Source organism: Acomys minous, assembly GCF_964271855.1.
Source record: "Acomys minous genome assembly, chromosome: 3".
NCBI classification, from domain to species: domain Eukaryota; kingdom Metazoa; phylum Chordata; class Mammalia; order Rodentia; family Muridae; genus Acomys; species Acomys minous.
The window spans coordinates 86,846,293-86,866,097 of record NC_140485.1 but is presented as its reverse complement, the minus strand read 5'-3'; the positions used below and the strand labels follow the sequence as shown (position 1 = coordinate 86,866,097).

At 35.1% G+C, this 19,805-nt stretch overlaps 1 protein-coding gene and 1 long non-coding RNA gene across 8 annotated transcripts in view; one reads left to right on the top strand and one right to left on the bottom strand.

Annotated features, from left to right (window-relative positions):
* ASCC3 (activating signal cointegrator 1 complex subunit 3) overlaps positions 1 to 19,805 on the top strand; it is a 264,221-nt gene that overhangs the window by 3,301 nt on the left and 241,115 nt on the right. For 4 of the 7 annotated variants that reach the window (XM_084776931.1, XM_084776925.1, XM_084776926.1 and 1 more), the window contains exons 2-4: positions 8,271 to 8,402; positions 10,788 to 10,938; positions 13,471 to 14,030. In XM_084776931.1, coding sequence (XP_084633057.1) covers positions 8,313 to 8,402; positions 10,788 to 10,938; positions 13,471 to 14,030 — 801 coding nt within the window. In that variant the 5' untranslated portion in view covers positions 8,271 to 8,312. Of the gene's footprint in view, positions 1 to 470; positions 581 to 1,054; positions 1,177 to 8,270; positions 8,403 to 10,787; positions 10,939 to 13,470; positions 14,031 to 19,805 lie in introns of all 7 variants that reach the window. The other 3 variants (XM_084776929.1, XM_084776928.1, XM_084776927.1) reach the window with 2 other exon arrangements.
* The window catches only part of LOC311594844, a 56,336-nt gene that overhangs the window by 20,092 nt on the left and 16,439 nt on the right, over positions 1 to 19,805 (bottom strand). The gene's annotated exons all lie outside the window — the stretch shown is intronic.

The following is a 19,805-nucleotide window of genomic DNA, read 5'->3' as shown; positions in this document are numbered from 1 at the left end:
ACTTAGCAAGCAGTTCCTATATAAAGCTTAAGTTCAATACTGCCAATTTAAGAAATTCTTTGCAAATAGAGTTTGGCAAGTGAGGTTGAAAAGTTGCTTAGTTTCTTTTCTTTCTTTAAAAATTTTTTTTTTCTGCCTTGTTATGTTCTTTTACAAGTTTTATTGCTGACATCTTTGATTAGGTGGTTTTAATTCATTATTTCATCATCACTCTGCTTAATCAGGTTTTAATTATCTTGAAAAGGGTATCAGAAAGATTTTGTGTTTCTTTTTATTAATCATTTTTTTTATTTTTTACAATAAACTACCTGTAGCAAGAAGAACCATGACACAATCAGGAATTATAAAAAGTTACATTCTTAGTGTTTTGGCTATTTGTATTTAACAGCCTTGAAAACATATTTCCTATCTTGGTGCATCTAAAATTCTGAAAGTAAATCATTTGTGTTTCTTTTTAATTCGTGAATTAGAAACCAGAGTTACTGAAAATTCATTTTGGAGAGTGAATCTCAGAAAAGAAGACTAGCCAAATGTAGCAAAAAGAGGAAAATGAGTGAAGAGTGTAACTTAATTTGTAAAGGTACCTAGTAATAATAATAATAATAATAATAATAATAATAATAATAATAATAATAATAAATGATACACAGAACTGAATTTGGATGAAATGAATGTTTGTGTCATCAGTAGGACAGCCCTCTCTACTATAACTTTCTTTCATGCAGTTTCTGTTTGGGTGCTCACAGTCAGAGCAAAAAAACTCTTTATAATTGTCTCAAGCTTTTGGCCAGATGCCCTCTTTCAACATTCTCTGTGGGAAAAAGTTTTCCCTGCATGAATTTCCTTAGGGCTGAGAAATGAAGAGGAGAAAAGGCAGATTTTCAGATAAAATTACACCTGGACCATACGTAATATTTAGGGTCAATGGTGATCAGCCAGAGATCTTTGGAACTTTGTCAAGCAAAGCCTCTATGACTTACCCTCATGTCTGTGACAGTCAACTAAGCTATAAGATGAATAAGATGAGTAATAAATGCACTCCTTTTTATTACAGAAAACCTGTGCCTATGCAGTTTGTTTTGGTCAGAAACAGCAAGTAGGACAAGATTTAAAGAGAGGAAAGCAAGAACACTCACCCTGCTTTAACCCTAGTGTAGAAGTTACACCTATTTGCAAGTAAAAATTATTTTTGGAGATTTTATTTTTATTTATTGATTGATTGATTTACCTATTTACTTATAGCTATTATGATAGTTTCTGAATTTAACCAGGTTAATGTGTCTTTTCCAAAGGTTTTATTCTGTCACATGTCATGTTTGCCATACAGTTGCTGACTGCTATGTATTTCAGTTCCTTGAACATGGCATATTCTCACCATAGAGCTAGCATGCTTCTGTCTTTATCTGATTGACTCTACAGCTTTGAAGTCTTACAGTGTCTCCATCTTGACCTCCTTTAATGTTTGTTAAACACACCCTCTCTGTGTTCTAGTGATTTTTTTATTACCACTTTTATATCAGCTTAAATTTTTTTCTGCATTGCGTTAGCTTGTTTAATTGGCTTCTTTTTTCTTTTAGGCTATGATTCACTAGTGTGGGCACTACTTTGATTTTTCTTACCTTAGTTCATAAACTACTTTGGTTTCAAAATGTACTGAAAGTACCTGTGAAAAAATATCAATGAAATAAATTATAAAAATAGAACGACCATGTGACTGAGCTATACTACTGCTGAGATGTATCTAGAAGATTATATTCTGCTTACAGATATTCTTGTTCATTCATGTTTATTGCTGCTGTACTGACAACAGTAAGAAAATGGAATCTGCTCACATGTCCTTCAGCAGATGAGTGGATAATGAAAATGTGACACACACACACACACACACACACACACACACACACACACTGGAGTATTAATCAGACATGAAGTAAAATTAAATGAAATTTGCAGGAAAATATGGAACTAGAAAATACTATAGTGAGGTAACTCAGGCTCAGACAACCCATTACATGTTCTCTCTTAGGTGTGCTTTATATGTGTGTGTATTTATGTGTGCAATATATAGATACCAGAAAACTAGAAAGGCGCCCCTGAAAGGGAAAGACATTTAGGGGAGAACTATAAGAGGGATAAGAGAAAACAGAAAATGAATAGGTGACCATAAGGTAGGAGGGTGTAGACTATGGAGACTAGAAGTTGGACTGAGTGTACCTTTTATATTATGATATGAATTCCAGCCTTTGGGAGCTAGAGAACAGAATATGGTGTTGTGAGTAAGAATGGCCCCTATAGATTCATAGAATGCTTGGTCACCAGGGAGTGGCACTGTTGTGAGGTGTGGCTTTGTTGGAGTAGGTGTGGCCTTGTCAGAGAAAGTGTGAGCATGCTTTGGAATTGCAGAAGCCCAGTCCAGGAATAGTGGATCTCTCTTCCTGTTGTCTATAGATCTGAATGTAGAACTCTAAGCTCCCTTTCCAGCACTATGTCTGCCTTTGTGAAGCCATGCTTTCTGCCATGAGGATAATGGACAACCCCTGAAGTCATAAGCCAGACCCACTAACATGTTTTCCTTTATAAGAGTTGCCTTGGTTATGGTGTCTGTTTATAGCAGTAGAACACTGACTGAGAAGTAAGTAGGAGTAGGAGACAGAGAGACAGGGAGAGGAATAGACATAGGGAGGGATGGCCAAAACTAAGAATTTATGAACATATATAAAAAGAAAAAAGAAAAGGAAAATATGTGACCTAGCAAAGAAAAACAAAAAATATCAGTTAAATTAGTACATGTTGTTGTTATTTCTGTATTCATCTATTAGATTTTTCCTTCTGAGTCACCAGTATCCTAGGGCTTGTAGTAACTGTTGATATTTTTCTTTTAGAGTTGCTTCTTATTTTAATGATGTCATTAGTTTGAGAGAAGATAGTTGTCCAAATTTTATATTGGAATTAAAAATGCATAAGAATCTTTTTGGTTGTGAGCTTTTCCTTTAATGGTTGAGCTGTATGAGGAAGCAGAAGCAGGTATATCTCAGTCTGGCCTGGATTTTTGGCTGGGTTTACAGTATCTGTAGAGCCAGGCCACAGATTCATGTCACACATATATTTAAGCATGTAGTTAGTTGAAAGAGAGGTACTCAGGGAAGGGAAAGTATATATTCAAAAGTGGATGTGGGTTTCTCATAAGCGTGTTTACTTACATGTCTTAGCAAGTAGCTGTATATACAGTTTTGGTGACTCCTGAAAATAAATTGGTCAAAAGGTTTCTAATGAGTTTTTTTGTTTGTAGTTTATGGAATGGTTACTTTAGATGGGATTCAAGGGTGGCACAAAGATGCTAAGACACATATTTTATTGTGAATGGATCTTATATTCTTACTTACAAGATTATTAGAAAATTCAGCTTACAACTGTGAAAGGAGAAAGGCCATGCTTAATCATATACTTAGATATGATCCACTGCTATTTTAACATTTTTATTTTAAAGTCTTTATAAGAAAAGAACATTGTCACTATGTAGGGAACATGATTTTACCAACCACAAGCTCATCAAAACTTTAATAGTTTTATTTTTGATTATTTAGGTTTATATGTCTGGATGTGGGTGTGTACATGAGAGTAACATAGTTGCCCATGGAATCCAGTGGTGTTGAATCCTCTGGAGCAGGAGTTATCCCATGATTGTGAGCTACCTCGAAAGGGTATTGGGAAACAGCAGGTGCTCTTAACCAATAAGCCATCTTTTCAGCCCCAAAATCTTAATAGTTTCAATAAGGTCTCATCTGCAGCCTTTCAACCTCCTCTTTCCAGCGGAAAATCCAGCCCTCTAATCACTTGTTCATTTTGGGACTGCCTTGCGCTGTCACTACATTAGCATAAACTAAGGTATGATTGATCAGAGAAGAGTGTTATGAATACCAGGAGACATTTCTGTGCCTTAAGAAACTAAGGGATTGTTGGTTATCTGTACTTAGAGACCAGAGACAGATACAGAATATTTCTAGTTCTAGCATGGAGGCCATTGCAGTAACCTAGGGAAGAGGTAGAAATGGTGAAATGTGATTAGATTCAGGGTATAATTTGGGATAATAATCTGGTGAATGGAGTGAAACCCAACAATTTTAACATGAGAAAATGGCAGAATGGATTTGAGATTTATTAATGAGGTAGACTACAGGAGGTAATTATTAGCTAGAGATTTAACATTTTAAGATAGATATGCCCTTGATGTGGAAAAGGCAGTAAGTAAGAAAGTGGAGTACTAGGTAAGTACAGGATGGATATCGGATTTTGAAATTAACATTTGAAAAGTATTTAACACCTCAAGACTGGGTAGGATAATCTGGGATGTGAGTGTGGGTGAAGTTTGAGCAGTGAGTATGTTTAAAGGAGAGGGAGAAGGGGTACCAACAGAGAAAAGCCTAAAATGTACTAGTATCCAAGATGCCAAACAAAACTTGGTTCAAAACTTGAGGGAGTGAGTGAACTAAGAAGTAGCACTTTTCTTAGCAATGTTGAGACAATTTGATACCTTCATTTCTTTTTTTGAAGATTCATAAAGGTATAGTATTTTAGAAGTAGAATTAATATACCTGTTGTTAGGTAGCAGAAAGCAAACTAAAAGTGTTGTAGAGTCAGGAAAGGTCTTAAACTATTATCACTCTACCATATGTTAGGGTTTACAAATGTACTAATGAAGAAAATAGTACTGATAGAGAGAATGTTTCATTATAACAGTTATTTATCATAGCACTTTATTTTTAGGATCTAAATGAATTTTTTTGAATGAATGGATAAAACAATTACCAGGTGCATTGTTATTATGTTTCTTGGGATTGAACCTAGGCAAGTACTATACCAGTGAGCTATATTCTAAGCCTCAGATGCATTTTTTTTTTTTTAGTTAAAAGTTTTTTTATACAATATATTTTGGTTATATTTTATCTCTCCCCAACTCCCTCCAGATCTTCCCCACCCCTCTACTCACCCAGCTTCATGATCTCCAGCTCTCAAAACAAACAAAAATAAAAATCAAATTAAAATAAAACCAGTTAGACAAAAATATTTTAAAGATTAGTGTTGTACTAAAAACTGGAACAGCAAGTAGGCATAGTCGACCACACTTTTAGTCCCTGTACTCAGGGAGGCAGCGACAGGCAGATTGTTGTGAGTTTGAGGCCAGCCTGCTCTACAGATCAAGTCCAGGATAGCCAAAGTTACACAGAGAAACCAAGTCTCAAAAAGCCCCCCCACCCAAAAAAAAAAAAAAAAAAAGAAAAGAAAAAAGAAAAGAAACACCAAACTTTAGGTAACACTTTCCTTTTCAGATTTCCCAGCAGCCAGGCCTCTGCCACTTTTGAGGTGTCATGTAGCCAGGTTTCAGGTTAAACTTCCTCGCCTCCATTAATGAGCTGTCTCCTGCAAGGCTGTTCTTGTGCACACACTGCGAACCAAGATTCTGCTCTGCTAATGCACACCTGCCCTAGATAATCTTCACTCCTTCCAGTCCAGCTTTGCTGGATACCCAGAGGGAGAAGTGGACACAGGGCAGCAAGGCAGCATAGTCCACACATTATATATTTTCTGTTTTGATGCCTACATTTTGAAAGTATTACGTTAAGAGGTAAAGAGTTAAGTTCTGAGGCAGAATATGTTCAGTTTAATGTCAGGACGTTCTTTGAAGATTCAGGCATTTTTTATCCTCAAGAGAATACATCTAACATTCTCTTGGTTTTGGTTTAAACTTCAGTGCCTAAAGCTAGTTTGCTTTCCTGCTAATAGTAGAACCAAGGGGAGGGGAGGGATATGTTGTTCAGATACAACTTAATCTTATTAGGAAATCAAGTTGAGAAGGCTGGAGGGGACAAATTGAACCTAAATAGAGGCCATTGATTTCTTGCTAGATGGATTGTGTTGTGGTTGTTGTCAGTTTTCACATGCACATACATTGAATGCTGATTTAAGAATACAAGACACTGTGTCTTAAAACTGTCATTTTAAAAATGTGGGGGCTTGGTTTATTATTTGTGAATAGGGTAGAAATATATCTTAGAGTCCTGTCATCTGATCAGTCAAGTAACCGAGATTAAGAAAGAGGTTGTGGGGGCTCAGTAATTTATGTCTTATAGACATGTTTTCAGGGCTGGAGAGATGGTTCAGTGGTTGAGAGTACTGGTGCTCTTCCAAAGGGACCTGAGTTTGATTCTCAGCACCTATATAGTGGCTTACAAGTACTGTAATTTCAGTCCCACGGGATCCAGTGCCTTCTTCCGGCCTCCAGAGGCATGTGGTTCATAGGCATACATGCATGCAAAACACCCATGGGAATAAAAATAATAAAACTAAACAAATGAAAATCCTCTAGACATACAATAAAGTTTCAAAATCTATGCTGTGCACTAATTCTTGATTTAATTTTTTTTTCCTTTCAAATGTTTCAAGAGCATGTTACTCAATATTAGAAACATTCAAATGCTACTTTCAGAATTATCTTGAGACAGGAGACAGGAGACAGGAGATTGGAATCTCAACACAAAAGACTGAGAGTAACATATAAAAGAAAGTATTAAACGAAGAAATGCTATAACATGCTTAGCCTAGGCTGGTATATAAAATGATAGAAAATACAGGAGAAAGCCTGAGGAATCTGGCATAAAAGTCCTGATCCTGTCTATAGCTTTAGCTATTTTGTTAAGAAATTTTCTTTTTACACCTTATTTATAGAATGTGTGTGTGTGTGTGTGTGTGTGTGTGTGTGTGTGTGTATTTGCCATACATTTAGGGGCAAAGGTGGTTTTCTCGACCATTGGTTGTGTCTCAGGGATCTAGCTCAGGTTGTTTGACTTAGCAGTGGGCACCCCTGCCTACTAGCTCTCTTGTAGGCCTTCTTTTTAGTTTATAATCTTCCTCACAGGTCTGTTCAGCTTCCTCCTTTGCAAGTTTATTCATTCTTAATAAACTCTTTTTGCTTATATCGCTATCGTTGTGTCCCTGTCCAAGCTTTTGTTCTGTAGCACAGGAACTGGAAATCCTGCAGGTGCTCCAGGACTTGATTTGCCACCTATGTTAATCTTATAGCAAGTGCTCACTTGTCTATAGTCCCACTGAGAAGCTGACACTTGTGAAGTCCTCTAGCTGAGGAGTTTATTTACTAATTGAGTAATTTTGCTTTCCCTATTGAAATTCTCCATTGTGAGTACAGTTTTCCATTAGCTATTCTAGGCAGTTTCTCACTCATCTTGATGTAGTTTTGTATGTTTTTAGTATCTTGCATTTTGTTTCTGACTTGTAATTTAATTATATTTTGTTAAGAGAATGACTTTTCCCATAGGTCAGCAGACTAGTGGTCATGTTGAGCCCAAGAGTAGATATAATACTTCTAAAGTGTTGTTAAAATGTTCATAAAAGACTGGATGTGACCTGTTGCACTTATTGTACTTGTTACTATTTTTGCACACAAAGTTTAATTCCTCATTTATGTAATACTAGTTAAAATTTATTGAGACTCACTTTATGCTTTTTTTTTACATACCATCTTAAAACTTTTCATGACCAGCAAGCAGCATGGATGACTCAGGAGGTAAAGGCTGCCAAGCCTGATAACCTGAGTTCAGTCCCAGGGATCCATAAGATATAAGGAGGGAACTACCTCCCACAAGTTGTCCTCTGATTTCCATATGCCAGGGCGGGTATATGCCAACACACACACACACACACACACACACACACACACACACACACACACACACACCACCCCACATACACATATGCTACGCATACACGCAATGTAATTCAAAAAATTAAAACTTTCAAATATACTTGACGATGTATATTTTTAATCATAAAATACAGAGTTCTGTGTAGCTTCATTGAATTTTGACAGATAGGGTTGGAGTGTGACTTGTGACTTTCAGTATGCTTTTGTACTTCTGTTTGATGCTGGACTTGCCACTTCCTTCTGGCGGTCTGTTTTAGCACATTTTTATGTATTTATTTTTTTAACCATGCTTATGAATTGAGAACTTTTGTATATTAGCTATCTTTTATTTCTTTGTTTTGCTTTAAAGTCTGTTTTGTGTACTGTGATATATCTGATATAGATCCAGCACTTTTGGTCATTATGTGCTGATAGATTTTGTTGTATACTTAAGAAACTAATATTACTAGCAAGTGCTTTTGGAGCCTTTTATTTTTCTTGTATAGGTCAGTTTGTTGAGTTTGATTACCTATGTCATTTTAAAACAGATAAATATCATTGTGTTTTGTTTCAGTTTCAGGTTTCTTATTTCTATGGATCACTGACTGAGTAATAGATGGCTTTACCTCGGCTCACAGGAGCCTTGCGCTCCTTTTCAAATGTCACCAAGCAAGATAATTACAATGAAGAAGTAGCTGACTTAAAAGTAAGTGTTTTTAGGTGAAAACTATAAAAAACAGTACGGGTGAATATTTGACATTTCTTGTTTTAATTGTATTCTGTCTTGAGAAGGAGATTTGAGTATTCTGATGGTGTTTTCACATGATTATACTTTTGTTAAAGATCTGTGACTGTTATGAAAGGGAATAATCCAATATAGGCCTTAATATTTTCTGTTATTTAGGCCTCTACCACAGTTAATTTTGTGACTTAGTTTATGTTTATTTTGAGTCAGCTGGGCACATTTTTAGATCTTCTGTTAAATTCTTCACACATGACAAGAAACGGTCTATACCTTAACATAGGACATATAAATATTAATTTTAAGCTCAATAGTTGGTCTCGTAGTTAACCTCTCTTTATAATTGGTCAGAATACATTGAAGGCTTAAAGAAATTAATTATAAGGCCTTTTTCGAATCGAAATTTTAGAAATAAATACTAGTAATAAAAATTCATGGAACTTTTAACTGTAGCATAACTGACTGATAATGACTGTGATGTGGACTAACTTCCTTACGTTATTCAGCTTTATAATACATAATGTTATGTTTACATTCACTTTATAGTTTTCACCATATTGTCCTTTTGAAATAGGTAAATGAGCAAAAGCTATAGTCGTATACATGATAGATGTGTGTGTGTGTGTGTGTGTGTGTGTGTGTGTGTGTGTGTGTGTGTATCATTACACTGAATAAAGGATAAATAGTTTCCACCATATTGTCCTTTTGAAACAGGTAAATGAGCAAAAGCTATAGTCATATACATGATAAATTGGCTTCTGGTAGAAAAGTTAAATTTTTGGTAATATGGTCAAGGTTTATAGTCTTTATGTGGTATGTGTTATATGTGTAAAGATAGGCAACTTATTAAGAAACTGATCTTAATGTTTTACTAAATTGGTTTTTTAAGATTTATCTAATATGTATGCAATGTTTTGCCTGCATGCCAGAAGAAATGTTTATGAGCCACCATGTGGTTGTGGGAATTGAACTCAGGACCTTTGGAAGAGCAGTTCTTAACCTCTGAGCCATCTATTCAGCCCTAATGTTTTCCCTTTGAAGAAAAATATAAAGCAGTTACTTTTAGTTCTTTAGTTCTTAACTCCTTAGTAGTATTGTAGAGTGAAAACATGATTTACTGGTAGACTTCATTGATACAGTCTTCAAACAGTGTTACAATTAATCTCTTCACTTAAAGATTGACTCAGAAGGCAAAGACTACTAACCCTTCTTTTGGTAGACTTCCCAGTAGTGATAGAGAATTGTGTCAGACCATAAAACACTTCATGTTCTCAATAGTTCCCACATTTTTCATTGTAACTAATGTAAGGTTATAATCTGCATTCGTAATTAATGCTAATATCTTAAACTCTGTTTTTGATTTTACTTTCTTAGAACCTTCCAAATTCTCAACTAATGATAGTATGGAATATTTTACAGTTTAAAAGCATAAAAACTACATTCCATCCTTCCCATGTCATTTCATTTATTATTGTAGGCTTTTAAATACTTTTTGCCTCATGATGGAGGAAAATGGCATATATAATGATCTTTATTTTTTAAAAAATACGACTTTCTAATCACAAAAAGTATCCACCATGTACAAAAGTAGAGGTGAAGGTAAAATGAGTCTATGGCCAGTCTATTTCAGATGTACTGTTTTCTTTTCTCAACTCAGATTGACCAAAATTAGAAAATTGAAGCAGGAAAGTAATGAATAATGAGCATTGCCAGTTTAAGCAAGAATAAAGTTACAGTTCTGTGCCTGACTCACCAGTTCTTTATTTTGCTTCATGACCTTTATCTGTGGATCAAAGCTAGGAATCTGACATGAAATTTTTATTGCATTCTGTAATCAATTCTTGAGAAGGAAGAGATTTCTGGTTTCAAGAGGAGAGTGTATATAGAAAAGAATCCGTATCTAACTTTCAGTTCCAGGGTCATATTCAAAACTCCATACTGTTTAAATGTGTTGAACTGATTTTAATCAGGGGCTCTAATAATCTTTCGTCAAAAGGTATTTTTTGGACATTATAAACAGTGTAAAAAGTAAACAATTAGAAAAAAGGAAAGGAAATATGTTTATATGTTAGCTTCAGAATCTTGAATGTTCTATGTTGCTATATGGATGATCTTGTTTTATAATTAAAACATTGTTTATTTTACACATTTTTGTCCTTGCATAGGTCAGTTTGTGACCTATGGAATCACATTTAAATTAAGTTACTTTTGGGAATAATTGTTGTCTGAGTAGATACAACTTTGAATTCTGGGTAGTATTCTATTATGTTATAAAAATTATGCATGGTAAGTAATGGATTGGAGAATAACTTTAACCAGAATTTTTCTATTTTATACTCTCTTTTTCAGCTGAAGCGATCCAAACTTCATGAACAAGTTTTAGATTTTGGCCTCACATGGAAGAAAATAGTAAAATTTTTGAATGAAAAACTAGAGAAGACTAAAATGCAAAGTATAAATGAAGACTTAAAAGATATACTACAAGCTGCAAAACAAATTGGTATAGTCTTTAATACAACAATAAGGTTCTAAAATAGATTTCTTATAAGCTCTATATTAATAGTATATGGTAAAGAACTACAATTTCTTAGTAAATAGTCACAATTATAAACAACAGTCCTATCTCAATGAGTTTAGGATAGTGTTTCAGGGGTAGAAGTAAATAATCATCTATATACAATTAAAACTCCAAGCAACATTGATAGTTCAGTCTCCTAACAGGTGTATACCTAATGCACAAGCAAATGATGGAATATAACTTGTACTTTGACTACTTCAGTTTCCAGTTTCTATTAAAATTCTCAATTGATTATATTTAAAGAAAAATAATTATTTGGAATTATAATACTCTACTAAATGCAAGCTTACTCTCTAAATGTGAAAAACAAAACTAAGTCAATGAGCTGAAATTTGTAATAGAATTTCCAAGTTTGTACATTGAAGTTCATGGTATCATTCCAAATTTTTGATAGTTGACACTACTGCAGTTTCAAATTTATCAGGCTTATACTTCCAGAACTCTGAACTATTTTCTCTCCCGTGTACTCCTGGTCTCCACCTATGTCACACTTGCTTTCCCATGCTGCTGCTTGGTGGCTTTCTCTCACTTCTTCATAACTCCTATGCTTCGGTCTGGAGGACTATGCACACTCTTCATTGTACTGCGAAAAGTTATGTCATTACCTTACAGCAGGTGCATCCTCCTTGCTTTCTCATTGTTACCTTCATTAGCTATCCAATTCTGAGTTGTCTAGCATACATATTAATAGACTCTTCATGATAAGTGTGGTGGTTTGAATAAGAATGGACCTCATAGGCGCATAGATTTGAATACTCGGACACCATGGAGTGGCACTATTTGAAAAGATTAGGAGATGTGCCCTTGCTGGAGGAAGTTTGTCCCTAGTGGTAGGCTCTGAGGTTTTAAAAGCCCATGCCAAGCCCAGAGTCTCTCTGCCTCATGATGGGATGTAGCTTTCAGCTACTGCTCGAGCACCTGCCTGCAGGCTGCTATGCTTCCCACCATGATAATGAACTAAAACTTCTGACACTGTAAGAAAGCCCCCAATTAAATCCTTTCTTTTGTAAGTGTTGCCGTGGTCATACTATGTCTTCCTAGTAGTAGAACTAAGATATTCTACCAAGATTGTGCCATAACTTTTCCAGTAACTTACCTACTATTGGAAAATAATCTAATTTCACTTTTAGTAATTAACAAGTTTCTTCCATATTTTCTAAAGTGATTGGTTTATCATTAAGATTTACTTAGTAAACAAGAATTAGAGACACATCTACTTTTTAGGAACTTCCAGGGAATCTAGTATAATGGGAAAAATTGGGAAATAAAGGATTGCTGTGAGTTTTGTTTAATGACTTACTTGCTGCTATTTCTTATATGCTTTCATGCTTGAGATTTCATTTTAACATGTGCATGAAGAAGATAATTTTTTAGGACAGTAAGATAACTTAATGAGGAAGTTTTGGTAAATCATTTTTTAAAGAAATTTTGTATGCTGTTGGATATATGTATGAATTCCATTAAATTTCCTGCCTCCCTCCTGTGTTTTTTGTGTGTATGGGTGTGCACCATGTACACGTAGTATCCATGGAGACTGGTAGAAAGTGGTACCCATGGGGGTAGAGTTAACATGTTGGGAGTTGCCGTCTAGGTGCTGGTAATCAATCAGGTCATCTGCAGGAGCAGCAGTTAATTGCTGAGCCATCTCTAGAGTCTCAGAATCTCAGTTGCTGTTGTTGTTCAGAGTTTAGTATCAGCAGTCCTAACCTTGTTAAACTATCTGTAGAAATATCATAAACCCAAATCGCTAAGAAATACCCATAATAGAAGAAAAATGTATGCAGAGAACTTGGTAGTTTATAAGCACTGTGTAATTTGAAAAAAAAAAATTGGTCATGTTTTCTTAAATTAGTAAAGCATGTATTCAACAATGTTCTGAAAAATAAAGTGTGGGTTTTTTCTATACCTGTTCAAGATTCCACATAATGACACAGAGACCTCTTAGATTTATTAATAAGCTTTAAAGCACTACAGCTGGGTAGATACTGCTCTCTTCTAACCTGTCTATACTAACCTGGCTACTTCCGAGCTACATGTTACTTGCCATTTAGTTTCACCTTGGCTGCTTCTGCTCTATGTCTGTCCTCAGAGTGTCTTCCTCATGGTCTCTGTCTCTCTGTCTCTCTCCTCCTCCTCCTCCTCCTCCTCCCTTTCCTCCTCCTCTTCTTCCGCTCTGTTCTCTACCTGAGACCCCTGACTAGGATTGGAAGTCCTGCCTCCCTCTTGTCTTCTCTACATAATTAAAGGCTGATCAAGTCTAACTAAAATGCTCTTTGTTGATCAAAAATAGTTCTTTAGAAATTTTGGAATGTACTTTTTAGGTCTTAAGTTGATTTAACTCAAAAAAGTGAAAGGATCTTTTTATTATTATTATTATTATTTTTTATGTGCCAATTGGGATGATGAGTTAATTGAGCTGACACTGTGTTTCTGGTTTTTTTTTTCTTTGACTAGTTGGAACGGATAATGGGAGAGAAGCAATTGAATGTGGGGCTGCCTTTCTCTTCATGACATTTCACTTGACAGACTCTGTTGGTTGCATGGAGACAAAGGCTATCCGGCAGATGTTTGGGCCCTTTCCATCATCATCTGCTACTGCAGCTTGTGATGCTACCAATCGAATTATCTCTCATTTTAGTCAAGATGATCACACCGCTCTTATACAAATGGCAGAAAACCAATGTAATGATAGAGTGTTTTTTGGTAAAAACTTAGCATTTTCCTTTGACATGTATGATCTGGACCACTTTGATGATTTGCCAATAAACGGTGAAGCCCAGAAAACTATAAGCTTAGACTACAAGAAGTTCCTGAGTGAACATTTTCAGGAGCACTACACGCCAGAACTCAAGCCCGTGGAAAAAACAAATGGCTCTTTTTTGTGGTGTGAAGTTGAGAAGTACTTAAATGCAACTTTAAAGGAAATGACTGAAGCACCAAGAGTTGAAGATCTTTGCTGTACCTTATATGACATGCTTGCTTCTGTTAAAAGTGGTGATGAACTTCAGGATGAGGTACTGTTGAAGTTTTTCAAGTTGTATGTAAACATGAACTGTCTTATGTATAGCTTTGTAAAAATTAATTTCTTCTTACAATATTGACATTGAACCTAGAGCCATGAACATGCTAAATGTATGTTCTAGCACCAAGGCACATACTCAACCCACTATACCTTTTAAAAATAGCATAAAACATTTAACATTCTGCAGTTTCATTGGTACTGAGCTCTCTAGCCAAGTTATTTTATATAGGTTATCTGTGTAGTTTTCCTTTGGGTTCTTAAAGGAAGACTGACTGTAGTGAATAGTGAAAGAGAGATACTCCTTTTTAAAAGTGTTGCTTCACTGCAGTAATACTTTTACTCTGAGAAATGCATACATTTAAATGATAAATTATGTAGTTGCTTTAAGAATAACTTTATACTATTTGTACAACAAAGTGTTTTTATATGTTAATTGACATTGATTAAGGAGTTTTTTTGACCAATTTCTGTGTGAAATAATTACTATTAAGAGTCAAATTAATCTAAAGTAATGGGCTAACTAGATTTTTTTTCCAAAATAATTTGCTTAAAAAACTATTTCTTAAAATTTAAATATTATTTCTTCCCTTTCCTCTTTCCAACCTCTTCTATTTACACTCCTCACCTTTCCTGCTCTCTCACAAATTTATGGCCTCTTTCTTTAAGTATTTTTATACACACACACACACATACACACAAATACAAATATATGAACATAAACTGTTGCGTCCATATATTACTTGTATGTATATTATTTCATTGGTTAACCATTTGGAGGACTTTTGAGCATTCCTTAGCTGCCTGTAGTTTTGTCTAGGATTGACCTCATGAGATTTTTCTCTTTCTATGTTAGCATGTCATCCTTGTTCAGGGCTCTTTTAGGCAGCCATGTTAGTGAGTATAGCATCTCTGACATTTGTAAGAGACATAATGTCGCAGCCAAATTCTGTTCCTCTGGCTTTTATAGTCTTCCTGTCCCTTCTTCCAGAATGATCCATGGCCTTTCAGTGCAGGAATTGTGTTGTAGATCTATCATTTGGGACTATGAACACTTGATATTTGTACTATACATTTTAAGCAATTCTGATTTTCTGTTCTGAACAATTATCTGTGGATATAAAGGCACATACTTAGAATGTAGTCAGGAATTATGCTGTTTTAGTAAAATATTGATTATAGTTTCTCTATCAAGGTCAATGACTTCACTAACCCCAGTTTGTTGGCAAGATTATCAGTACCAGGCATGATTTCCTATTGTTTAGTGGGTCTTGAGTCTAATTAGAGAGCTGCTGTGGGTTACCACCAAGGTATATGTGCCACTCTTCCACCCTTAACTTAATGTTCTAGTGCCGTTACGATTGTTGTTGTAGTTCAGAGGTTTCATAGCAGGGTATGACTGACTAGATCTTTGTAAAGGTGTGTATTTACCTATGTGTGTATGTGTGGAGGGCAGAGATTATTGTCATCTTACTCTCTGCCTTTTACATTTTCTGACACTCATTGAACTTGGAGCTCATCAGTTAGATTAGACTGGATGGCCAGTGAGGCCCCATGATACTCTTGTGCCCCTGCTCCCAACCTAGCCCTAATATTAGGGACATCTGTTCCTTTTCCTGGATTTTATAGACTCTGCTCTTGATGTTTGCACAGCAGGGACTTGACATGGTGATGCATTTTCCCAGCCAAGATCTCTGGACAGGTCAATATAAAGAGATGTACTTTTATATTTTATTTTTCTATCATAAGGAAAACATTTTAGTTCCATTCTGAATTGTAATTTGCTTATATTACACAAAACGATTAATTATTCTTAACAGCCACATGAAAATTTTATATGGAGGCCTTAGTTTTGTCCTCAATCCTGGCATCATTTCATTCACAAATTATAATGTCAAAACATTTTTAGTATTAGAAAGATTGAGTAACCTGTGTGCCAAAAGATTAGTGAATATGGCGTACTGTTTTTAAAAGAGCAGAGACTTTGAAAGATTTGAGGTAACTGAATCTCTAAAAGCTCAGTATTCTTGCTCTGTATTCCAAGGGAATATTAGTAGAATGATAAAAGATTGATATGAGCACTAAATGTCACCCCATATGTGAATTGCTGATAACATATGAAAAATAGTCAGGTGGTAGATGTCTTTATTAGGTTTGATATTATTATTGTTGTTGTTGTTTTAATAACTAATGAGCGTTTAGGTTAATTAAGAGAGTCAGTGTTAGTTGTTTGGAAGTAAGGGATCATATTTTTACTTTATGGTCAGTCTCATAGTCTGTAGTTATTTTCTTGGGTTAGTTTATATCAGATCTGTTACACAGTATGCCTAATAGTGTTTTAAAATTCTTGATACACAAAAATACTTGTACTTATTTTTCCTTGTGTGTGGGTGTTTTTTGGTCTAGTATGCTACCATAATGAAACTTAGAAATGTTGAACTCTTATTTTTTTTTTAATTTTCTGAGTGAGCCATAATATAAAATAGTAAAAAAAAAAAAATCTCTGAATATCTTGTATTATTTGCTGTTCTGATGTACACTTTTTGATTTCTATGTATATCCTGGAATTGATCACGCATCAAATACATATCTAGGAGGTAGACTGTCTCATTGTTTTCTATTGATGATTTCCTTTGCTGGGTAGAGCTTCTTATTTATATTAATATCTTAGTGTCTCAATGTTATCTTTATTTTAATTTCTTTTTAAATTTACTTAGTCTTTCATAATTTCATATATTTATATACACACATACATATATATGTAGTTTGATTATATCTTCTCCTCCTATGACCCTCTCCCGTATCTCCCCTTTTTGACGAACTCCTTCATCTTCCCAACAAGTCTTCTACTTTCATGCCTTTTTGTGTGTTTGTTCCATTGTATTTAATTAGGGCTGCTTTCATGAACATGAATGAAAGATTACAAGGGTAATTTACCAGAGGCTATACTGTTGTGGATTATGACTTCTCATTCAGCAGCCAACATTCATCATTCCAACCCAAGGTGGGATGGAGCTTTACGAGCCCATTCTTGTCCATGATGGTATGTTAATGGGCCCAGTCTTGTGCAGGTAATGATGTATTGCTGGCACAATGCTATATAATAAAAATAAGGACATAGGGGCTTGGGATATGGCTTAGTGAAAAACCTAGTCATATCTAAAACACAGTGTTTCACAGTATTCCTTTCCATCCTCTGACTCTACTGTTCTTTCTGTCCCCTTTTGTGTGATGGTCCTTAAGCCTTGGAGGTGGTTTCCAGTTAGTGCTGAACAGTCAACAATTACTTATTCTCACTACCTAGAGCAGTTAAGAGTTTTTGCATTAACAGTTGCCTACTGCAACCAGAAGTTTCTTTGAAGTATACAAAGGCAGTACTAATCTATATATCTATCCTTAAATACTTAGAATGGAACTTGACACTATATCCATTTAAACATAACAAGTTATCCCTAGGGCCTATGACCTTCCCAACCGTGGGCGTTTGGCCAAGCTTACAGTATAAAGCATAAATTTCTCCTGTGGAATGAGTCTTAAGTTTGAAAAAAAAAAAAAACTTGAGTGGTTACCCCTGTGGCAATCATGACATTGTTTTAGAAGAGAACTCATTTAGAGCTTTAAATTTGTATGGTTGGTATTAGTATTTATTGGTAACAGTAAAGCTACCATGTTTTAAATGACTATTATGTATAAGCTTGGATCAGGCTGTGACTCTTGACATAACTAGTTTTCTCAGTTTTTCATGTTATCTAATGTATAAAAATGGAAACAACAACAAATAACTAGAAAAGGAGCCCTAATTCAAAATTGAGGCTCAAGTTATAAAACAAAACAATGTTAGAAATTCTGGGACTTTATCCCACAATATAGACCTTCCATTCCTATTACATGCTATCATTTAGAAAACACTTATCTATTTGTTTGTTTATTTGTGTGTATATATGTGTGAATATACGCACACCTGTGTCTGCATCTATGCCAGAAGAGGTTCTAGAGTGTCCTCCTCTGTTGATCTCTGCTTATTTCTTTGAGGTAGCAGCTCTCCCTGGACCCAGGCTTCTGTTTTCTTTGCTGGGACAGAAGCCTAGAAAACCCAGGGATGGGATTCTTCTCTTTGTTCCCCTTGGAGGTCGGGTTACTGCACTGCACAAGACTCGTTTTATGGCTCTTGTTTGTGATCTGAAATACAGTCTTTGTGATTATAGTCTTGTGCTCTTAAACACTGAACTGTCTCTTTAGCTTTCATTATATTTTCAAGAGAAGAAGCATGAATTGAAAAGTTGAAGATGTTTTTTTTTTTTTAATTATAAAGCTAGGTAAATTTTGTCTCTTATCTTTATGGGAGGCAAATTACCAAGGTCTTATGAAACTATATTCCAGAATATTTATTTCTGAATGTTGTGTGCATTTGCAGTGTATATGAAGTGTCTGGCACAATGCTTTCTAAACTGTTAGCACCATAATGTTTAAACATATCAGAGTTTTGACTTTATTCCTTATAAATTATAAAATAAATTCTTATCCGTGTCTATAGATTAGTACTAAAGAGCTGGTTGGAATATTGGGAAATGTCAAGTGACTTCTTGAAGGGCTAGCATATTTTAGATCTGTTTGAGTATATATTAATATTATTCCAATATTAAGTGCTTCTGCAGCACAATTAAGGCCAGTGTAAATATTGATGGAGTTGCTGTGTATTCAGTTCCTAGAAAAAAAGTGAGTTTTGAATTTATTAATGATGATGGCTTGTTTTTATTCAAATGGTACATTCTGCAGCATGTGTAAACTGACATTTGCTCTTAGTTTTATCTCTTGCAGCTATGCAGATGGTGTTTCTTGACCCATAGCACATTCTCTTTTTAGATTTTTTCCCCCAGTCCCAGGAAGTAAAAATTACTTGGTCAGCTTATTGTCTGATTGAAGATTCTGATTTTTATTTCTATATTTGTTATATATGATTCTGGTGTCTTTGAAAATTTTATGAGAATAATTAGCATGCTTTAATAGTGGTTTTATCTTTTTTTTTTTTTTTTTTTTTTTTTTTTTAACTTGAGACAAGGTTTCTCTGGGTAGCCTTAGCTGTCCTGGACTCACTTTGTAAGCCAAGCTGGCCTTGAACTCACAGTGATTCACCTGCCCCTCAAGTACTGGGATTAAAAGTGTGCGCCACCATACCTGGTCTAACTTTCTTTATATTCTTTAAACCCATTAGGAATATGCACTGGTATTCTTTGACACTTGGCAGTATTGATATTTATTTTTGAAAGTAAAAGAAAAATTTAATATTTTAATTGATATGCTACATGTTGCAAACGAATACTAAATCTATTATATTAAATAATGTTGTAAGAAATAGTCAATAGCTGGGGAGCTTGCTTAGTGGTGAAAATACTTGAGATATAGTCTTAGCATTTGAACCTGAGTTTAGGTCCTTAGCACCCACATGACTTCTGGTACCTGTAACCCCAGTGCTGGAATGTGGGCACAGATAGAAGGTTTGCTGGGGCTTGCTGGCTATCATTTTTTTTTTCCAGGTTTAGTGAGAGACCCCACTTCAGAGGAATAACTTGGAAAGTGAGAGAGCAGTTGTTATGTGACAAGATGCTTTCTGGGGATATTTAACCACTCATAGGGAGCCCACAACAAACCAAAGTAATGATACCATCAAAGTCCAGTTTAGTGGACCAGTGAGTTTTATCGAGTTCACCCACAGAAATGTGGGTGAAGGTATCCTTACAAAAGCAGAAATAGCTCAAAGACAACTGAATCA